At 33.7% G+C, this 23,361-nt stretch overlaps 4 protein-coding genes and 1 long non-coding RNA gene across 5 annotated transcripts; all 5 read left to right on the top strand.

The window, feature by feature from the left end:
* The first annotated feature begins 755 nt into the window (after window positions 1-755).
* LOC107491896 (NDR1/HIN1-like protein 12) lies at window positions 756-1,856 on the top strand. The gene has a single exon (XM_016112816.3). The coding sequence runs from the start codon at window positions 930-932 to the stop codon at window positions 1,683-1,685; it is 756 nt and encodes a 251-aa protein (XP_015968302.1). The 5' UTR covers window positions 756-929; the 3' UTR covers window positions 1,686-1,856.
* Window positions 1,857-4,888: 3,032 nt separating this feature from the next.
* LOC107491894 (metal tolerance protein 1) lies at window positions 4,889-6,699 on the top strand. The gene has a single exon (XM_052263446.1). The coding sequence runs from the start codon at window positions 5,533-5,535 to the stop codon at window positions 6,544-6,546; it is 1,014 nt and encodes a 337-aa protein (XP_052119406.1). The 5' UTR covers window positions 4,889-5,532; the 3' UTR covers window positions 6,547-6,699.
* A 3,124-nt stretch (window positions 6,700-9,823) lies between these two features.
* On the top strand, window positions 9,824-11,493 carry LOC107491895 (transcription factor bHLH67). Its single transcript, XM_016112815.3, has 4 exons — window positions 9,824-9,977; window positions 10,169-10,627; window positions 10,710-11,054; window positions 11,218-11,493. The coding sequence occupies exons 1-4, from the start codon at window positions 9,939-9,941 to the stop codon at window positions 11,296-11,298; spliced, it is 924 nt and encodes a 307-aa protein (XP_015968301.1). The 5' UTR covers window positions 9,824-9,938; the 3' UTR covers window positions 11,299-11,493.
* Window positions 11,494-13,054: 1,561 nt separating this feature from the next.
* On the top strand, window positions 13,055-14,198 carry LOC107491898 (protein CURVATURE THYLAKOID 1B, chloroplastic). The gene is made up of 5 exons (XM_016112817.3): window positions 13,055-13,297; window positions 13,554-13,684; window positions 13,762-13,848; window positions 13,940-14,002; window positions 14,075-14,198. Exons 1-5 carry the CDS (start codon window positions 13,150-13,152, stop codon window positions 14,114-14,116), a joined length of 471 nt encoding a protein of 156 aa, XP_015968303.1. The 5' UTR covers window positions 13,055-13,149; the 3' UTR covers window positions 14,117-14,198.
* A 2-nt stretch (window positions 14,199-14,200) lies between these two features.
* Window positions 14,201-15,079, top strand: LOC127748352 (uncharacterized). The gene is made up of 2 exons (XR_008010362.1): window positions 14,201-14,692; window positions 14,767-15,079. It is a non-coding gene; the product is annotated as an uncharacterized LOC127748352 (long non-coding RNA).
* Window positions 15,080-23,361: the final 8,282 nt, after the last annotated feature.

The following is a 23,361-nucleotide window of genomic DNA, read 5'->3' as shown; positions in this document are numbered from 1 at the left end:
GAAACGGGTGTATCATTGAAGTGAAAACACATAAGCACTTGAAACTGTTCATTTTTCCAAACGTCGAAGCTGATCCACTTGTCGGTGAAAGGGCCTAAAAACAGCCACATCGCCTTCTTTGGCTCTTCTTTCCATCCCTGCTCATCCTATTCCGCTTTTGTTTCTTTTTTAATAATACAAATAGTACACGTCTACCTATTTGCTTCATATCTTATCTTATGGTTCTTAAATGGAGAGAAAAAAAAAAAACAGTTATTCTTGATGTTTATAAACACAATAAAAAATGGACCTACTTAAGCAGACGGTGACCTGGTCTTGTAATTTTCAGCTGTGGGCCTTGACTAAGGAGCATAAAATAAAGGAGTCAAAAGTCAGTTGTGAAAGTCAAAAAAAAAAAAAAGCCAGTTGTGACGCTACTTAAAACTCAAGTGAAGAAATTAAAATAATAACTACAAATACATTTAGTACGTATTGGTTTCTACATTTTTCTGAGCTCATGATAAATTTTCATCCCACGTTAATAATGCTCTACATTTTTGCATTTCACTAGGAGACTAATAAAAGCAAAATAAGAAAAAGAAAATAGAATAAATGAGCGAGGTAAAACCGTAAAACATAGAAAGCAGCAAGACATAAGTCCTAATTCTTTTTCACACGGTCTGAGGTTAAAGGAGTGATCACTTGGAACATTGATCTAAATTAAAAGGATAACTGGGGTCTAGGGTCATGCACTTTAATTCCAAAGTGATTCAATTCCCATTTCCACCCTCCTTTAGTCCTTTTATAACTTTTTTTTTGTGGTCCATTAAGTCCTGCTGGAGCCAAAGCTTGACTTTCCTCTCCACACTTCTCTTTCTCGTTGTATGTCTTTGTCAAATTTCGTATTCATTCATTTTTTCTTTAACTAGAGACAGCACGCACTCACTCCCATGGCAGCAGAAGAGTGCCGCCCTCCTCCAACTCGAGCACCAACACCTCCACCCCCACAGCTACCGCCACAGCCACAGCCACAGCCACCATACCAACATCACCATCTTCCTCCTCTCAAAGACACCGAACAAGACTACTACACGGACAAACCCCCCATGGGGTCTCCCCACAAGAACGATTCTTCAGCCGCCAAACGCTCTATGTGCGCCTTCCTCACCATCTTCCTCCTCCTTGCTGGCATCACTCTCCTCGTTCTCTGGCTCGTCTACCGTCCCTACAAGCCCCGCTTCAAAGTGGTGGGCGCCGCCATCTACTCCCTCAACACAACCACCCCGCCATTCATGTCCACCACCATGCAGTTCACCCTCCTCATTCGGAACCCAAACAGGCGCGTCTCCCTCTACCTGGACAGGTTCTCCGCCTTCGTGTCCTACAGGAACCAGGCCATCACGCAGCAGGTCATGCTGCCCCCCCTCCACCAGGACAAGCACAGCACCGTCTCTGTGGCCCCCGTCATCGGAGGCACCCCGGTTCCCGTCTCTGCGGAGGTTTCCAATGGTCTAATGGTGGACCAGGCATACGGAGTTGTGGGCCTGAGAGTGGTGCTCCTTGGCAGGCTGAGGTGGAAGGCTGGTGCCATTAAGACCGCTCACTACGGCCTCTATGTGAGGTGCGACCTTGTCATGGGTTTAAAGAAAGGCTTTGTTGGTCAGGTTCCTCTTCTTGGTGCTCCACCTTGCCATGTCGATGTCTGAACAACTAGCCGCTATACAATATGCCATGCAATGCCCTTCTCTTTCGACTTTTTTTAACTGTAATAAAGTTACTTTTATATATGTCTTATTTCTCTTCTTCCTGTTCTTTCAGTTCTTTTGTTATTTCTTTCGCAACCAGAAATTATTATAGAGATAAACAGTTTGTGAGAATTTCTTGGTTACTGTCTTGTGTGCACTTCAAGCTAAGCGTCATTTTATGAATTTAGATAAACTAAACCGGAATATATAATTAATGACGAGACTCTGTTTCTTCTTCTTTCTGCTAACCCAAATTCTTTTGGTTCTGATGTAATTTAATAATTTAGTTGCGGTGAAAATTCAGGTGTAGTTTATTTTATGTAAAATTGACAATTGAGAGTTGTTAAATAAAAAATTAATCAAATCAGTCAATTGTTAGATAAAAAATTAATCAAATCAGTCAAATCATTTAACGATTCTTAACTATAAATTTTATAGTGAAGTCGATTGCAATTGAGGCTTGAACTTTATCAAACGAGAATAAAAAATTGCAAGTTTGAACGCATGGCACTTATTGATGCAGCAAATGACTTTATCATCCTCCTCTAAAAGTATAAAGTGCTATGCTTTTGTAAAGCCAAAGGGATTCATGCCTAACAATATATGCCATTATTTCGGCTCCTATCTTTATATCTTTCAATTGGAAAGATGAACTTTATCTTGTATGGTAAGAAACGGAATAAATGTAGGGTATAAATTTTTCTTTCGGACTTCTTATTTGCATTTGTTGAACTAAGAAAAGAGAAACGAGTGGGAGTGGGGGAAATAGTTTTAAGAAAAATGTTAGTAGACAATAAAAATATTAAATAATGTGAATAATAGATATATTAATTATTTATTTTATTAGATTATTGTTTATTTAATTAGTAGTTATTTATGTTACTGTAATTGACATTTATGACTCGAGTTTAAATGTTATTTCTGCATTTTGGTGTTTGATAACTGGTTAGTGCATAATTTAATTTTACTACTAGTAGTGAATTAGGAAAATGAAAATGGTTAGTCAACAAAAAATTAGTTAAAAATAATTAAAATTTGTGTAATATTATTAAAATTAATAAATATTAAATAAAATAGTTATTTTTTTTTGTTTTTCTGATATTACCGCTATCAAAAAATGTGCTTGATTATTTAGATGCGGTTGGTCCTAGTTAAGACAAGGGAGTGACAAGTGCTGTCTTGGAAATTGGAATGGGTCCACAAATATATATAGGAGATAATCATATTACGGACAAAGAATAAAATTATTAGAGGCAGAATGATGGGCATCGCATCCATGAAATTCGTCACTATCGGATGTTGATTTTGAATGCGAAGCTTGTGCTCAGGGTATCGGGTTCCTGCATTTGTTATGTTAGTGGAATAACGAAGAAGCTGCCTAATAAGTAAGATTGTAAGAATAAGTGAGTTAGCTTTTGACAAGTCCTACAGAACCCTAACCATTGGGTAAAGTTAAAGGAATCACTTTAGAAAATAGAAAATAGAAAATAGAAATTCATTATTAAGTATTAACATTAGTTTATTGCTCACAAGTTATAGCACTGAATTAGAGGGACATTAACATATTTTTATGTTAAAAGTGATTTATAAGAAATGAAAAAAGTTAAAATATTTTTTTATATATATCTATAAAAATCCACAAAAGAAAATATGTACATAAAGCTGTGCAAACATTGACATAAATAATTTGCAACAGCAAATCATGGTGTGAAAGTCATTAAAAGAAGGCAGAAAGCCCAACAAAATGTGGTGGAAAAACAAGAAACTTAGATTGAATTGAGAATAGGCCTCAAGTTTAATAGATGGGCTCTACTATTCCAATAAAGTGTGGGCCGTATCAAAGGAATAAAGTTCACAGCACCACAACGACCAAATAAAAATAAAAAAAAGTTAACTAACTCGGGTTGGTTGAGTAGTCGGTTCACTCATCCACTTAAATAAGTGTTGGTAGTTTGAATCCTGTCTTGTGCATATATCAACTCATTGGCTAACGACGAACCTTTAAATAAAATTTAGATCCACGATAAATTAATCATTGACCTATAAGACTAAGGGATAAAAGTTGAATATGCGCTTGCTAGAATTCTTCTAATTATTATTTATGATTATAGATTATACCTACCAAACTAACTCAAGACCCAACAAAAAAAATTATCAAACTAATTTGAATTGTGAAATATCTCTTTTCCACTCACCCAAGTGTCTAGTTCAAATCTTTATACAATAACTCATTAGTAAATAATAAATTCTTAAATGTAATTTAAATTTGCAATGAATTTGTTGGTATATTAGATTAAAAGATTTTGTGGGCAATAAAAAAATATTATAGCTACCACATTAATTAGAAAAAAATATTTGGCAGAAATTATTTTTAATATGAAGATAAAAATAGTGTTTTAGTTAAATATTGATATTTAAAGTATATCACAGTATTATGAATGTGCATAAAATACTCACCTATAATTACAGCTTGACACGATGTGTTGTACGCAGGTTAAAAAATTTTGATATGATAGTAAAATAAGTGTTATACTTTAACATGGTGATTTTTGGTGTTTTTTAAAACTATGGGGGTACACAAATTAGTCCCACCGATTTGTGTTGAAAAAATTTAAAAAATTTGGAGTACACAAATCGGACGGTCCGATTTGTGTACCTAAAAATCGGACGGTCCAATTTCTGTACCTCTTAAAAATCAAACGGTCCGATTTATACTCCGTACATTAAATCATTCTACATTTTAAAAAAATACCACAATAGATCACAATTTAAAAAAACACCATTATTAATTCAATATTAAAAATAAAAAAAATAGTTGTACGCACCATACATGTTGACTTGTAAAATTTATCCAACTATAATTACACTAAATAATCATATTTTAAATAAAAACCCTAATATTTTTTTCGTATAAAAAAAATTAGCTATATTTTAGAGTAGGAAAACTTGGAGCGAACAAGTGGAGATTCACGTGTTTTGGGAAATTGACAACAGTCATTCAATCTGGTTCGGAGTTGTGAAGTCAAAAGAGTGAACATCCTTCAATGGACCACCAGTTACCAGTCCCAACTACATAGCATATGTTATTAACAGTGTCTTTCTTGTTTCTATAAATAAATCGCTGAACAAATTAAGCAGACGCCATTTCTTAATCTGTCTCATTCATTCCTTTTGCTTTCATCTCCTCCTTTTCTGTCTTCTCTCTTACGGTTTTCACTTTTGATTAAAAAAAAAATATTCTTGGTCCCTTTTCCTTATCTGGGTTACTGGGTATAATAATCAAATAATGGGAATCGTATATTCCCCAGTGATGGGAAGAGAACCTGTGTCCAGTGCTACTGCTACGCTCTGATTTTTCTTATTTCTTGTCTCTTTCCCAACCGTTGTCAATTGGCAATGCTTGAACCTAGGTCCCTGTCTTGAAGAACCAAGCTCAAGCTGAAGCTCAAATCCTTGTAAGTTCCAGTAGCAAAGTAGCAGTGGATACATGAACTTCTTTTTCATCACTATCAATTCATCAATAAATATATCAGCTAAACCAAACTTCTGTGCTTGCTGTTTTGTTTGAGGTATTCTCTTATGATGAGAGAAAACGTCACAATCTACTAGGCTTATAAGAAAAAAATGTTGTCAACAGAACAGGACTTGCATAAATTTCCATAATACAGTGTTTATTGTTGCCTAGCCTTATGATTTTGACAGATCATCAGTGTCATAATGTGCAGTCATTTGATTCTTATTGTATCTTTCTTAAAGACTCAAAATTTATAGTCATATTCGTTCACACACACACACCTCATCAGCACCTATGGAAGCACAAGTCATTGAAATCAGTGGAGATCTTCCTGACTTAGGAAGGAAGAACGGAGGAGTAAGTAGAAAAATTTGTGGGGAAGCAGCATGTGGGTTCTCTAAGGATTCGGAAGAGAGATCAGCTTCGATGCGAAAGCTTTTAATAGCAGTGGTGCTTTGTGTTATTTTCATGAGCGTTGAAGTAGTTGGAGGGATCAAAGCAAATAGTCTGGCAATATTAACTGATGCAGCACATTTGGTTTCAGATGTTGCAGCATTCGCAATCTCTTTGTTTTCTTTATGGGCTGCTGGATGGGAATCCAATCCTCGCCAATCATACGGGTTTTTCAGGATAGAGATTCTCGGTGCTCTGCTTTCTATCCAGTTGATATGGTTGCTTGCTGGGATTCTAGTGTATGAAGCCATTCAGAGAATTATTTCAGGGACTCGTGAGGTCAATGGCTTCTTAATGTTCCTCGTTGCTGCATTTGGTTTAGTTGTTAACATCATTATGGCTTTCTTATTGGGTCATGATCATAATCATCATCACACAAAACATACAAAAGATGATTCTACACAGCTTCTTGGGGAATCCAAAAATGTGAATGTGCAGGGGGCTTATCTGCATGTACTTGGAGATTCTATACAGAGTGTGGGGGTAATGATTGGTGGAGGAATCATATGGTGGAAGCCGGAGTGGCAAATAGTTGACTTAATTTGCACTCTAGTATTTTCGGTAATTGTTTTGGGGACAACTATAAAGATGCTGAGGAACATTCTGGAAGTTCTGATGGAGAGCACGCCGCGTGAAATAGACGCGGCGGAGGTCCAAAGGGGGCTGCTGGAGATGGAAGAAGTGTTGGCTGTTCATGAGTTGCATATTTGGGCCATCACTGTTGGGAAGGTTTTGCTGGCTTGCCATGTTATAGTTAGGCCAGAAGTGAATGCAGACATGGTGCTGGACAAGGTTATTGACTATATCACAAGAGTTTATAATATTAGTCATGTCACTATACAGATAGAGCGCTAGACAATAATTTTTCTAGTAATCTTTATAACTATGATTGTACTCGTGGGAAACAGAAACAGAGTTCCTCTGTTTTGGAGTTTGTACTTGTCAAAATTTGTGTTACGGCAGTGTCATGGGACCACTCTTTGAAAGTTAATGTAAAATACATTTTGATGGTAATGACTATTTCATGAGTTTTGGTTCGTACTTGGAGTGTCACGGACTTACAGTCCATGTGCAGTCAAAAATGTAAATTCACCCATAGGTAAATAAGTGATCACAGAAGAGTAACTTATTCATGGTTAATTTTAATATATAAATAAAATTTTTAATTATTATTTTAGTGTATACATATATATATTTTTATAGTTGCTAAAATCAGTTGCTGGATGTAATTTAGCGACCAACATTTCTATGATTCTAAAAATTTTATATTGATCGTTAAATTAGTCGTTATTAACAACTAGTTTTTTTTGTCGCTAAAATCGATCGCTATTCGAATAAATTTTTACCTTGAATTATTACAAAGCCATAGCACTAATTTTACAAAAAATTATTTTAGGGTAGAGTATTAAATTGGTCCCTACGTTTGAGCGTAATCCTGTTTTGGTCCTTAAGGTTTAAAGTATTCTATTTGAATAAAAAAAAGTTTCATTTAGCTTCAATGTAGTCTCACCGTGAAGTCAAAGTTAAATAATTAATGAAATGTCATACATGACAGCAGTACAAGAACAAGGTCGATAATCTGGAGAACAAGTACAAGCTCTAGAAGCACAAAATCAACCGTGAATGCATCAATATATTTATTTATCATTCTTCTTACATAAATAAATGTATTGATGCATTCACAGTTGATTTTGTGCCTCTGGAACTTGTACTTGTTCTCTGGATTATCGACCTTGTTCTTGTACTAAAATATTCCGTTAATTATTTAACGTTAACTTCATGGTGGGACTATATTGAAGTTAAATGAAACGTTTTTTATTCAAATAAAATACTTTAAACTTTAAGGATCAAAACAGAATTACGCAAAACGTAGAAGACTAATTTGTACTTTACTCTTTATTTTATTTCGTTATAATACCCTATCAAAGTCTCATTTAGTTACATGTTTTATATTTTTTGAAATTGCTCTTAATTAAAAGTATCATGTTCATTTTCTTTAAAAGAATTATATAAGATTTTAGGGTTATTGCCCAAATCATAATATTGAAAAGGAGTCCAAGAAACTAAGTTTTAATTTTCTTCTAATACGTAATTAAATTGATTGTATTGCTCTTAATTAAAAATATACCTTCTTATTTATTTTGCTTAAAATAATTGTATTAACTTGTAGGATTATTGTCTCAAAAAAAATTGTCCCTAAAAAAAATACATTATTAAATTATTTGTGTAATTAAAAGTTTATTATTTTGGGGTTTTGGACTTGCTCTAATTGAAAATATTATTTGTTGGAAAAAGATATAATATTTTAAAATTTTTGCTGATAAAATTAATATTGGGTTAAAAAAATAAATTAAATAGCTCAATCAAAAACAAAAAGGAATACAAGCTAGCGTCACAAAAAACAAAAATGGTTGACCAAAAATAAAAAGAAATGGACAACCCGGTTAAACCAACACATCTTATTAAGAGTGTCAATGAGTAGAGTTTAGATCTAACTCTAATTCTACCTATGGGTTGAGATTTTTATATAAACTTAGGCTGAGTTTGGTAAAGTTTTTTCAAGCACAAGCACGTCATTTTGCGTTTGGTAAATTAAAAAGCTCAAGTGCTTGTGCTTGCGGTTTTTAAAAGTTAGGGGTGCTTTTGAAAGCACCTAGGAGGGAGCTTTTCAAAGTTGGCTTGTGCTTTTCAAAATTTAAAAGTCTAATATAACCTCATATGTTAACTAATTTTCAAATTTAATGTTTGTATTTATGTCTATTATAGTATTTTTAAATTTTAAAAGCTATTTTACCAAACACAATTGATGTTGCTTATGTTTATTAAAAGTTGTTTTTGATTTGATTTACCAAACATAAATGCTACAACTTTTAAAAAGTCATCTTTTAAAAGTTAACTTTTATAAGCTACTTTTAAAAAATAAAAGCTTTACCAAACTAAGCCTTAATCCTATCTTATCTATGAGTTGAGAATATTTCAACCCTAACCCTACCCGTTCTTAACCTGCGGATACTCGACCCTATCTGCGGGTTACAAAAAAGATACAACATTATTATATAATTTGATGATAATTTAAAATAGAATTAAATTTTATTTGAAAAAAAATTAAATTATCAATTAATAATTTTTTTTAGTGGTGATGGATCTTTTATATTTAGTGAGAGGTCTTTATTTCAACATCCACTTAAAACATATTTTTATATAAATATATAACATATACATGTATAAAATGCAGGTTAGTCAGATAGAATTGAGACTCAACCCGCATCCTACCCAACTCGCACGAAAACCTTAACCATACCCAATTCTACCCGCTACAGATCGAATTAGCAATCTTACCCGACCCAGATAGGGTCAGATTAAATACCCACGCCTAGATACATATTGCCATCCCTACACCTTATAAACCAAAGCTTTGACTTGGTTTGTGTGTTCGAAACTAGATTTCACACATGACACGTGCCTTCCTCTCAGTAGTGCAGCACAGCATCGTTAAAGAAAGATGACTATTTCAGAAGCACCCTGTACTTGAGCTTTGCTTCGTACTTGGAGTTTTACAGTCCATGCGCGGTCGAAATTGTAAATTCACCGATGGGTAAATAAGTGATCACAGAAGAGTAACTTATTTCTGTCTACTGTATTCACTTCAAAATTCATCACTTTATCAATCCATACAAAGAAAGCCATTTTGCAAAGCTTTGTTTCTCTCATCCACAACTACCACTTCCAGTCCTTGCTGTTGGACAAAACTGCCACCGCCAATAATTGGGTTTGGATGGGACCTTTCTCTCTCTCTCTCTGTTGATACTGCAACGCTCACCAACTCTCCCAGTTTACAGTTTCATGATGATTCGTTTACACAGACATATTGTATCCCACACCCACTTGGGTATTTTCCACCTTACATTTCTTACCACATCCCTCTCCTCTTTCCCCTTTATCATCCATTCCTCAGCCCTTGGTCCTTACTCTTTTAACCCCACTCTAATTCTCCCCTTCTCTCTCCAAGTACAGCATTTATTATTATTATTCTTGAGTGCATAATCTACATTAAAGAGAGCTACCTTGCTAGCATAGTTACATCAGAACACAAAGCTATGGAATAACACATTGTTGCATATGGGGTCTGGTTACATTTAATGCCATTCCTTTGTTAGCATCACTCACGCATTATACGGAATGTTGGTCACCCTTCCATTCCCACTCCCACTCACTTATTATCAATACTCTTGCTTAGCTTTAATTTGATGGAGAGGCTTCAGCTTCAAGGACCCCTTGACTCCTCTGTATGTTACCTATTTACCATCCATTATTCCGCATTAAATGCATTTTTGTTATTTCCTTCAAACACATGCCCTCTCTCTGTCCCCATTCTATTTTCGTCCCTCATTGAGATTCACACTCCACCCCACCCCCATTATATATTCTTTATTTCTTTCTTCTCTAATTCTTTTTCTTTTCTAAATTATTACTGCAGTTGTTTGGTGAGCACCTAGAAGTGAATTGCTTGGAACAAGGTTTTGTCGATAGAGAGAGTAACTTCAAAGTCAAGGAGGATGAACATGAAGAACAAACTTTGATATCAAGCTTGGAGGGTAACATGCCATTCCTTCAGATGCTTCAAAGCGTGGAATCCCCGCAGCATCTTAAGAAACCATGGGAAGGGACGCCCTACATACCCACATTGGAATCCGAAATCAATGAATTTGAACAGTACACACGTTCAGGCAGTGATGCTGCTACCAGGTTATCGAAACATCATCATCAGGAACGGGTGAGGAAGAGGAAGAGAGGAAGAGAAAGTAAAGACAAGGACAAGGAAGAGGTTGAGAACCAGCGCATGACCCACATTGCTGTGGAACGCAATAGGCGGCGCCAAATGAATGAGCATCTCAGTGTTCTAAAGTCTCTCATGCACCCTTCCTATATTCAAAGGGTACGTTCAAAATCAATTCTTTTGCTCTCAACATGTAAAAGTTCCAACCTTTAGCTAAGCTTCTAGTGACTTTCATATATAGGGTGACCATGCATCAATCATAGGGGGTGCAATAGATTTTGTGAAGGAATTGGAGCAGTTAGTTGAATCCCTTGAGGCCCAAAGAAGGATGAGAAACAAGGAAGAAGAGGATGGTGGGAAAGAAGAAGCAAGTGGTGGGAATGAGGCTAAGGCAGAGAGAAGGTCAAAGGTGGGAGGCATTGAGGTGAGTGTGATTCAAAGCCATGTCAACTTGAGAATTCAGTGCGAGAAGAGAGCAGGGCTATTGATAAATGCAATCGTTGCATTGGAGAACCTAAGGCTCCCTATTCTTCATCTCAACATCACATCCTCAGATTCTTCAGTTCTCTATTCTTTCAGTCTCAAGGTATTACTTTTTCAATTCATTTTTCTCTCTTCTCCAAAGTGGAATCAAGTCAACCAAGCCTAGTCGTCTTCTGACTTTGCAACCTAGCTAATTACCAACAGAAACTAGGTAGCTACCCTAGTTCCCTGTATTTATTAATTAATAATATAATAATATTATGCAGATTGAAGAAGACAGCAAGTTAGGGTCAGCAAATGAAATTGCAGAGGCAGTTGATAAGATATTGACTTCATTAAGACATTAACTCATGATGGTTCTTCGCTTGAAAAAGAGATGGCAGAAATGGCTGGGAAACGGGAAACACAGGGCAACCGTTTATTGTTTGCACATGCCAGTGTCATGTGAGCACAAAAGATAAAAAACAAATGTGTACTCGAATGTTGCATAGGCTATCTTATTATTTATTTATTTTTGGAAAATTTGGTTGGTGACAGATGTGATTAGGGTGTTTGTCTACGTGTATCGAGTTTGAAAAAATAGAGACAAAAGTTTTGCTATCCTGTGCATGGTTTTTGAAAATTAGACCGCACCAATCGATTGGACCAATGTAACCGTGAATCGGACACTAATATAATTTAGTTTATTGTAAAAAATAATTAATTTCAAAATCGTTTGCAAACTGTTGAATCGGCTAAGAATCAGTCGGTCAAATCCAATTAAGATTCGATCGGTTCTAATAAAACGTTGTTTTGCATTCAGGGATAAAAAAAAAGTCAAGTTCTTCAATGTTGAATTCCTGGAACTATTCCCCCTCTCAACTCTTAACTCTCATTCCCCAAAAGGCCAAAACACAACCCTAGGTCTCCCCATCGTCGTAAGGAGTGCATCGCCGTCCGTTGTGTTCAAGGTCATCGTATCTTCGTCCAGTCAGTCGCGTTGCTTCGTCATTTAACAATCGATGCGTCACTGCGTCTTCCTTGAGCTCGCCGTGAGTGATCATCGTGGTCGAAGTCTCCAACAGTGCAATCCGTCTACTCATTCACCAAGCGCAGATTCTTCCTCAAGCGCATCGTCTGCCATCTGCCTTTACTGGCTCAGTCGCAAATTCTATCAAGTTGTACCAGTATTTTAACAATGTGATCTTCCTTTTCTCTCATCCTAAACAGATCCACGTCTATAACTTTCTCTAAAGATCTTCCTATCCTCTTACCAATTCCTTTACTTTTATATTGTTCCGATAAACCCCATAGCTAGATCCGTATCGGAATGTGAGAGAATTCTTTCTCATCAATCAAGTAATCTCTCTTCCCGCATTTGAGATGTAGTATATAGTTCTTAAACAGCTATGGTCCTTCTTTTTTCACTCTTAGCATATCCACCTCGCTACTGAAGAATTGAAATACATTTTCTCCATCATCAAGCACCCTAAAACTTTCTGGCTACCACCATATCAGAGAACACCCTCCAATGTTCTGAAACTAAATTTTCGATCAGTCAGCAATCTTCTAATCAAATTTTAATTACACTTTTTAATACTCTCCTCAATGTTCTCATCATTAGATCTCAAAACTTCCTCCTTTTCATCAGCCACACGTGCATCACACCTCTAAGAGGCAGCTAATGCTGCTATTGGTTGATTGAAGTCACTGACAAGAGTGAAGATAAACGCACAATTAGAATTTCTCCTAACCCTAGTAGAGTAAAGCAGACGACAATCTTAATAACATACATTTTTTTAATAATTTAATTTTGTTAACGAGGAAAACAACTAAAAATTAAAATTTGTTAAGAATTTGATTATCCAATAAAAAATTTCTTAAAATTGATTTAGGTATTTCTCTTTAATTTTTACAGTAACATGAGCAGTTTGGGCTGGGCTTAAGTGTTGACGAAGATGGGCTTGTCATTTTCTATGGGCTACGGCCCTTTCACGTGTTTACTGGCAATTGGGGCTTGTTCATTATTTGTCTTGTAGCGTCGAAAATGGCAAGCATAAAGCTTGTATCCATAAAAGGCCTATCTTACAGCCATGTCAGCATTGGTTTATCCAGATTAAGAGAAACGAGTGGCGCTGCACTTGAACCAGTGGCAATATCTGACCCTCTCCCATAACAAACACATCAACAGTACGGTTCAGTAGCGGTAGCAGTTAGCAATGGCTTCAACCTCTTCCTCCACTCTCACTATATCGTCTTCATCAACACTTGTTGATGCCAAGGCTCCAAAGCATTCCTCAACTTCTTCCCCACAAAGTGTGACCCTTCCCACGCTTCCCCTTCGTACTTCCAAGGCCACTGCTTTTTGTAAGTCATCCCAACACCCTTCACACTTCACTATTAAATAATTAATTTAATTAAGAGGGGTGTTAGGGCAGCAACTTTTGTAATTTGTAGTTATCAAGTAGTCATCAATAATGTTTTTAATAGTCTGAGATTTCATCTAATAGTCTGAGATTACTCACTTTTTATTTTGCTGGTTACATGTCCAGAATTTAATAAAATTGCTGGCTTCTAGACTTTTGCTTTAATTAATTAATCTTTTACGGTGACTTGACTCCAGGTCGCAAGCTCGCTCGCAATGTTATGGCTATGGCTACCACCGGAGAGGCTCCGCCGTCTGCTGTAGCAACAGATGTTGCCTCAGTTGAGGTGGCTGAGCTGCCTGAATTTGTCAAGACTCTTCAAGAAGCTGTAAGGATCTTTCAAATAAATAAGGAATTAATTAATGCGTGTTTTCAACTTGAATTTGATTTGATTTGTTTTTGCAGTGGGACAAAGTTGAAGACAAATATGCAGTGAGCTCAATAGCCGTATTTGGTGGCGTTGCACTCTGGGGCTCCACTGGGGTCATCTCAGTATGTTCATTTTCCATTACATTACATTATGACTCTCTTCTTTTCTGGCTGTAGTAGTAAGTAGTAACCATTTGCTTTCATAATCAAACAGGCAATTGATAGGCTTCCTTTAATTCCGGGGCTTCTTGAGGTCGTAGGCATTGGCTACACTGGGGTAACTCCATCAAATTTTACTCTTAGGAACATGTATTATGTATGTATTTATTAATTCATATTCTCTTTGCAGTGGTTTGCATATAAGAACCTAGTTTTCAAGCCAGACAGGTAAACCAAAACTCCTCTTGCCTAAACTACAATTTTAGTAGTTCAGTTAATTAACATGGTTAGTTATTGTCTTCCTCAATCACAGGGAAAGAGTTCGATGTTGTAGCCTTGTCCTTGTGTTGGTGTAGGTGTTGGTGAACATGTAAACCATACTCATTTTATTCCAATGGAATGTAATCTCTTAAGTTAGCACGAACAATAAATGTAACCATTTATGTAAATTAATAATCCACTTCTAGAAAATTGATGCTTTACTTAATTGTATTTATATAAGGAAAAGTATTGGTAATCTGCCAACATTTGACAACAGTAGTAATCTACTTGAAGATCTCCATAACCCGGAGAAGAGACGTGGCAAACCAATGCAAGTACTCCATCTTCGAATTAAGGAGAGAAATTACAAATTGAACCAAGTTCAATATTCAATTCATTAATTCCTTCCCAGTTCCTGTTTATAATCCTAACTAGTTGGGCATCGTAAGAGTTTCTATCAATGCACATAATATAAATTCAGTAAGGAAAAGTTTAGGAGACCAGCAACTTTATGGAATTTTGGCCAGCATGTAACCAGCAGAAAAAGGTGAGTCATTGGATGAAATTTCACGTCAATCTCACACTATTAACTCAATTTCTGAGACGCAATTTCCTTTGCAGAGAGCATGGCGCCTTCACCGCCAGTGGAACCACATTCAGACCCAGCATTTCCATGGCAAGACTCAAGCTGTCTTCTTCTTTGGGTTTAAGATGATTGTTAGCACTTGATTCCATGTGCGTCGTCGCAGCTAGATTCAGTGGATGTATATAGACCACGATGTAAGTGTAAAGAAGTTGCATATATAAAGGGCAGGGGTGAGTCGTTAACTTGCATTCCTACCTTTTGTTACTTATTGTAATGCAATCTCACTCAAGTAATTGCTGCTGTAACCTTTGCTTTTAGTCACTAATTCAAATGACTATGAGGAAGAAATCAAGAGTAGATGATTTTTGTCTTGTCACAGTTTCATTAGGTGGTTAACAATCTGATCAGTGATCACCATAGCTACTGAATTCATCTTCACACTAGAATTCACCTAACTTTAGTGATCATCGTTCTCTTAACTGCACCATTGCCATCCAAGCATCCATGCATAAACCTTGAACTGATGATGGGAAGATCGCCTTCTGATGACTTCATTGCCCTACTGTTAGTTGCGATTTTCACTTTATAATTGACATGCAACACATGCATGATCATATATTTGTATTTCTTTAGTGTTTATTGAATCTACTTAAATGTATTCTTCTCAGAATTACACTGAAACCGGTCTGGTACAAAAAGAAAAAGTAATAGTTGTAAAAAAAAAAATTGTTACAAAAAATTTGAATTTTGAAACGAAAAAAATTTGTAACAAAAAAATGACTGTTGCAGTATGTCTTATTACAAAAAGTTTTTGTAAAATGAAACTGTTACAATACAAAGTAATATTTTGTAACAAAAAATTTTAATACAAAAACTAAAATATGTTGCAAAAATGATAACAAATTTTATCCAATGAGATGTTTTTCGTAACAATATAATTTTTCCTATCACAAAATTTTGTTGCAAAATATAACTTGATTTTATAATATTTTTCATTTATTTAATTACAAAAGCACAATATTTATTTTTTTAAAATTAATTGATATATCACTACAAAAAATTACAGAAATAGTGACCAATTTAGCAACTAATTTTTCTTGAAAATCGGTCGCTAAACCCTTATTCCATTTACATGAAGAGAAAAAAAAACCTATGTACATTCAGAATCCAAAGACGGAAATATATTTAAACAAGGACTCATAATGTTACTGGGTCTACAAATACTATAACAAAAACAAAATTCCTGTATTATACTTTTCATTTTAACCCTTGGGGTTCAATTGGAGGCAAATAAACTCAATTTATCTGAGAAAGTTTATGATCACTAGATGAAGAACTAAATTGCAAAGAACAACATTAGCAAAGGCACGTTCAGGAACAACATCTTACAGTAGTACGAATAAACAAAATTTTATAAGAATATGTCAAGTGAAAAAAAGCAAACATAGAATAACTATGCTTGCTGTTTTAGTATCAACTAAAGTGAGACCCGCGCAATACGTAGAGACGTAGATTATTTATACTATATAGTATATTTTAATAAATGTTATAATAAAAATATTTTAGAGAACATATTATAAATAGATTTTGAATTTATTTATTTTTAAAAAAGACATAGGTTATTTATATTAGAGTTATACAAAACTGTATTTTTTTTTATTTGCATTAATGGCTACACTTTGTCTTTTCTTGCGATTTTTTTGTTTGTAAATAATGAAAAAAATAAATGAATGAGAATGAAAAACATATAAAAATGTTATATTAAATTTAAGGAAGTTTTGACAATTAGTATAAGAGATTAAGAAATGAAGAGTAGTAAGAGTCTTAATATGTATAAGTTGTAGAATTTGAATATTTATAACCGAAATTTTTTATAATTATTATTATTATGACACTTTTAATGTATGTTTATTGCATTTAATTAGTACTTGATGTTTCAATTGAATAATAATAGATAAGAGTTTTTTGTTTTAATTTTTTTAAAACATTTTACTAAATAGTGATTGGTTGATTTTCATATAATAATTTTGGGTATTAATTCTTCCGGTCTATCATTACCACTGTAAATCCTTCTACAACAAAGAGAATAAGACATGGTCAAAAAATGATAATACATTTCAAGTAAATTGTGGAAGCAATACTGCACATGTGGGATAACAATTTGAAAAAGAGAAACACGTAAATGTAAATTGTGGAAGAAGCACTCCACATGTAAAATAACAATTTATAATTTGATGATGAAATATTGCAATCGATAGTATATAGGGAGCAATAATTTTAAATGCACATTAATTTTGGTTGTGACTGTTGCCGTTTGCAAAAGAGGAATACATAAACTTGTGCTACTTACAAGGAGTTCACAATTAAAATGTTATTATTTATAACAAATAAATAGGGCTATTGAAAATGATATTGAACAATGAGAAGAGTAAACAGTAAAATTGAAAATCTTTAGGAAGATAGCTTGGACAAATTTCCTACGTTGGCGGCGCTGAATGGTGACGTTAGTCTGAAACCCAGAATCGAGCTCCGGCAGGAAACCGCAAGAGAAAGAATGGAGGTTGCCCTGATTTCTACAATTTATGCAATGCGGCTCCGCCGGAGATGGACATCGCGATGTACAATTTGTTTTGAGGAAAAAACAATGGCTCATGGGACCGGAAGAGGATGGAGGAAATAGGATGGGACCGGAAGAGGACGGAGAAAATATGATCTTAGTACGGAGAGATGTTAAGAGGGTGAGGGTTTGAGAAAGGTAATAAGCTTTTTGATTTTGAGAGCTTTTTGTTGGGTTAAATGTTAATTTGTGTTTTTGTTGTTTTAGAAATAAGGATTGATTTGGAAAAAGTTAATTTGTTAGTTTTTATTGTATTTTTTAGTTGTTTTTTGTGTTTTTTTTATGTGAAAATAAAAATTGATTTGGCAATATTTGAGTGGTGGATTCTAAAATTTTGCCAAGTAAGCATTGGTGCTGACATGAGTCATGACGTTAGTAGAAGAAGAGAAATAACTTAGAAATAATATGGATAAACCTATGTACCTACTTTTATATATTAAGAATATATACCAAACAATTCCTCTAGCATATTTTCATTTAACAAAAGGTACCTTACTTATGCAATGCAAGCATGTTTATAAGTTATAACTTACTATAAAAGTTTAGCACCATCCCCTATAATCTCAAAGGATAGAAGTGGCATATTTAATTCAAGTATATAAATTCACTATGATTTTCACTAACTATAAAAGTCTAGCACCATCCCCCACAATCTCAAAGAATAACTACTGTATATACCTAATTCTAAAACAAAACTAATTAAAATAATAGCACTTCTAAAACAATTTTTTAAAGATAAAGATAAGTGTTCGAACAACCAACAAGAAAATTATTACCAAAGATCAGTTTGGATTAGCATAATGCGTTGGAGTTTAGTTTTGACAGTTGAATCTGAGTAGTCAGGTACCAACTCAAGTTCAGCTTTTTCTGGATGATCTAACAAAGGGAGTAAAGACTTCTGCCTAACTTGCCTGATCAAAACACCAAGCAGAAATAAAACAACCCGCATTTCAAAGTAAATACCAAGATACCAGGCATTTGAACCTTAATAAAAATATAATAATAATAACAATACTTCATTTGCCTTTAGCTCTTTTGTAACCTATGAATTCAACTAATTAACTTTTCTCTAAGTACTAAAACTAAAATCTTGATCAATAACTAAATTAGTTAAACCTTAACTTCAATTATTTATTTGGCTTAACTCCGATTCCTTTTCACATATTTTAACTTGGGACAATACCAAGTAAGTCAGCTAACACATGAATTAATAAAAGTGAATACAGATGTACCTTTGACAAAATAATGACATAGAAAAATAATATAGATAAGAAACTAACAAGGCAAGTTTGGAGCTCAAATTATGATAAGAAACTAATAGAAAAATAATATATGATAAGAAATTGGATTTGGAAAACCTTCAAGTTTGGAGTTTGAATTAGGTTGGTTGGATGTGCTCAGATATAAGAAAACCTTAAATCCTTAATATAATCTTTTTAAAGTGTAGTTATTTTCAATCATGAATGTGCTAGATTCAAACTTTTGCTCTAATCAATTTTTTTTCAATAAGAATATGTTTGAGCATGCTTCAAAAAGATTATAGAATAATTCATAGACAAACATAAAAAAATATTCTCATAACATTATTTTCTTTATGGTAATGATGAAATATCATTGAAATAGATGACAGTATTGCAAGAAGAACCTTGAGTACAATTCAAATTTTGAAAGAAGAAGCACCTATAAAATTTGCAAGTGTTCACTATAGTCACTCAAAGAAGAAAAGAAACTATAATTAACAGGAAAAAATAAATTGATAAATTTAATTCAAAGAATAGTGTATTAGCATTTGGAAGACAACTTACACAAAATCTTTTGATTTAGATATCCAATCTTGCAGTGGTCCAGTTAAATACTAATTAATGTCTTGTATATATGAAATAGAATTAATCTCTGTATACAAGCATTTTTACTATACAAGTTATATAAGTTCTGAAAATTCCTAATTGCATCCCTAAAACGCGCCTCTTACGGCACGTATGTTTCACGCGCTTTCTTAAAAGATTTTTCAATCAATTAATGCGCGAATATATAACTTTCTTTTTCGAAAGGATTTCCTTTCCTTTTTTGAATTCCTTATGCATTTTCTTGTATTCTTTCTTCGATCTCTTTCATGCATTTTTCTTTCCCTTTTCCTTCGCTGTTTATGTAAGTTTCTCTCTCTGATCTCTTTCTTCATTTTTCTCGTTTTCCATTGTTTCTGAAATCAAGCTTTGAAATCGTTTTGAAGATAATGGATGATTCAACTTCAGATTATCAGCTGAACCAGAGCGAAGTGGATTTTGAATTTGAATTCAATGAAGTTCCTGAGGTATGGTTTAATTCCAGTTAATAATTGAATTTGAATTTGAATCCAGTTAGTAGTTTATGGTTGTGTAGCTGAATAATAATGGGTGAACCTTGTCTGTAAAATTTGCTGTTCATTGTTCTTTATTTGAATTGAATCTAATGTACTAGTTCTGATAAATTTTTTGCATTTTATATTAGGGGTGTAAATTAAAAATATTTGGGTGTATTTCAGCAAAGTTTTACAATTTATGACTTTTCATCTCACTAAGGGTGAATTGTCTTATTGTTTAGTTGAATTGTTTTAGTTTTTATTTATTGATGATTCATGAATCTGATTTTTGTTATTTTTTATGATGATTTTGTAGTTGTATTTGTATTCTATAGTTTATGCTTGTTTTAATATGGTGTATTTTGGGTGTATTTTACAGCAAATCTGTGGTGTTGATGAGCAGTTTGTATCCAAGGTTGGGATGACCTTTAACACCCTTAAAGATGCTGCAAAATTCTACAAGGATTATGTGAAGGCTGCAGGTTTTTCTACAAGAGTTCGGAGCACAAATAAAAAGGAAAACGAAATTAAGAATCAATTGATTATATGTAGTATAGAGAGAAATGGAAATTAAAAATATTTCCTACCGAGAAGACAAATCCCTCGGCTGGATTTGAAGTAGGGAAATCGAAATTTTTTTTATTGTTTTGAATCTAATCAAGTAGTTGAGGTGTGGTTCAATTCAAAAGAAAAAAATGTAGCATTAGAGAAAATATTTTTCTGTATTTGCAGCAAATTTGGGTGTAACACGAAGATATTTGGGTGTAAGACGAAGATATTTGGGTGTATTTGTAAGAATTTTAGATGTATTTTTATTCTGATAAGTTCTGCATAACTTAAAACTCTTCTTCTTCCTCCTTCTCATCTTCTGCATCTTTTTTTTCATCATCATCATTATCTTCTTCTTCTTTTTCTTTTATTCATCTTTTTCTTTTTGTTTTACCTTCTCAAGTTTCTTCTTATTCTACTCTCTTAATAAGAATAAAAACCAAAAAATCAAACAAAGAAGAAGAAATACATAATGTTATAAAATTACTTGGAAGATGATGAATTTACCTTCATTTAACTGAAAGAAAGAAAGAAATAAGAAAAAGAAGAAGAAGAAAAAAATGTAGCATTAGAGAAATATTTTTCTGTACAAAAGTGCTATTTGTAGACTAAAATCAGCCACGAAAATCAACCACCAATGTATTTGTGTATAAATACATGTGTGCTTTAATTTATTTTCAATGTATATTTATATTCCAATATGTATTTTATACTGGTAGCTGACTTTGGTGGCTGATTTTAGTGTGCACGTAGCATAACTCATTTTTGTATTTGCAGCAAATTTGGGTATAAAACGAAGATATTTTGGTGTAATACGAAGATATTTGGGTGTAAAACGAATATATTTGGGTGTATTTTTATTCTGATAAGTTCTGCATAATTCAGAACTCTTCCTCTTCATCCTCCTCATCTTCTGCTGCTGCTTGTTTTTTTCATCATCATCACCATCTTCTTCTTCTTTTTTTTCTTATTCATCTTTTTCTTTTTGTTTTACCTTCTCAAGTTTCTTCTTGTTTTACTCTCTTAACAAGAATAAAAACAAAAAAATCAAACAAAGAAGAAGAAGAAACACATAATGCTACAAAATTACTTGGAAGATGATGAACTTACATTCATTTAACTAAAAGAAAGAAAGAAATAAGGAAAAGAAGAAGAAGAAAATAAATGCAGCATTAGATGAAACATTTTTTTGTACAAAAATGCTATTTATACACTAAAATTAATCACTAAAATCAACCACCAATGTATTTGTGTATAAATACATGTGTATTTTAATTTATTTTCAATGTATATTTGTGTTCTAATATGTATTTTATACGGGTGGCTGACTTTGGTGGATGATTTTAGTGTACACGTAGCATAACTCATTTCTGTATTTACAGCAAATTTGAGTGTAAAATGAAGATATTTGGGTGTAATATGAAGATATTTGGGTATATTTTTATTCTATAAGTTTTGCATAATTGATAACTCTTCATCTTCTTCCTCCTCATCTTCTGCTGCTTCTTTTTTTTCATCATCATCACCATCTTCTTCTTCTTCTTTTCTTATTCATCTTTCTCTTTTTATTTTACCTTCTCAAGTTTCTTCTTTTTTTACTCTTCTTTTAACAAGAATAAAAACAAAAAAATCAAATAAAGAAGAAGAAGAAACACATAATGCTGCAAAATTACTTGGAAGAGGATGAACTTACATTCATTTAACTAAAAGAAAGAAAGAAATAAGAAAAAGAAGAAGAAGAAAAAAAATGCAGCATTAGATAAAATATTTTTCTGTACAAAAATACTATTTGTACACTAAAATCAGCCACCAATATATTTGTGTATAAATATATGTGTGCTTTAATTTATTTTTAATGTATATTTGTATTCCAGTATACTTTGGTGGCTGATTTTAGTATACACGTAGCATAACTCATTTATGTATTTACATCAAATTTGGGTGTAAAACGAAGATATTTGGGTATATTTTTATTCTGATAAGTTTTGCATAATTCCTCGTCTTCATCTTTCTCATCTTCATCTTTTGCTATTTTTTCTTTTTCATCTTCTTATTCCATATTCTCATAATTCTTTTTGGGAGGAAAAATCAAACAAAGAAGAAAAAAAATATAATGTTGCAAAATAAAAAGAAGAAGAAGGAAAAACACGACATGAAGATGAAACACGCGAATAAAATAGAGAAGAAGAAGGAAGATGAGGAGGAGGAAAAGAAACACAAAGAAAAAATGAATGACAATTGTAATTTTCATCAAGAAAGAAAAAGAAGAGTCGTTCATAATGATTAAGAAACGTTTTGAAAACGTGATACGTGCGTTAACACGCTTTTGTGGGTGAGCGTAACTTCGTTAAGTTTGACCTAACTTGTAAGACTTGTAAATAAAAAAGACTTATACGTGTAGTATAACTTATAAAAATAATATTATTTGACACTAACTCATTGACAATAGGAACTAATATTAAATTAAATAAATAATTATACTAAGAAAATTGTAAAAATAAAACACCACTCGAACCATATGGATGTTACAGGATCTCATTAGGAATGCGCACGTGTCCCATGGACCCATCCAACGTCCTACACTAACTATAAATGGAAAGACACGTACCGGTCTCCGAAAAGCGGGAGCCACGTTGGCGGAAAATGGCACCATGAAACAACAATATCCATAGGGAGATGACCGGATGCAAGCGGTCACTGGCGCCACGCAATATGGGGACCCACATCTGACAACTGGCAACGCTTTTACGGACTGATAAGCAGTGCGTAGAGTTTGTGGATGAGATTTGATTTGAGGGTGAGAAAAAGGACCCAGCAAAATATAATAAAATAAAGGTAAGAAAATTGAAAAAGAGAAGCAATAAAAAATAAGAAAAAGCGCAACGGTGGGTGTTAGAAGCATCAGCCACTAAATAAGTGCCACTTGGCAGGATGGATGGGAGTTTCCCTCTTGCATCCTTAGCAGCCTCAAATTAAAACGACTCCTTCCTTTTTAAAAAATAAAAATGAAAAAATGAAAAATGGTAGAGAAATTATAGTGGCTGAGATTGCTTCTCCTTCGGGAAGAGTTTGGTGTCGATGCTTCTGGCTTGTTGTAGTTGTACTTGCAGAGTTTGCTCTCCCAAA

The sequence above is a fragment of the Arachis duranensis genome, chromosome 6 (genome assembly GCF_000817695.3).
Source record: "Arachis duranensis cultivar V14167 chromosome 6, aradu.V14167.gnm2.J7QH, whole genome shotgun sequence".
NCBI classification, from domain to species: domain Eukaryota; kingdom Viridiplantae; phylum Streptophyta; class Magnoliopsida; order Fabales; family Fabaceae; genus Arachis; species Arachis duranensis.
This window is presented reverse-complemented; position numbering and strand designations above follow the sequence as displayed.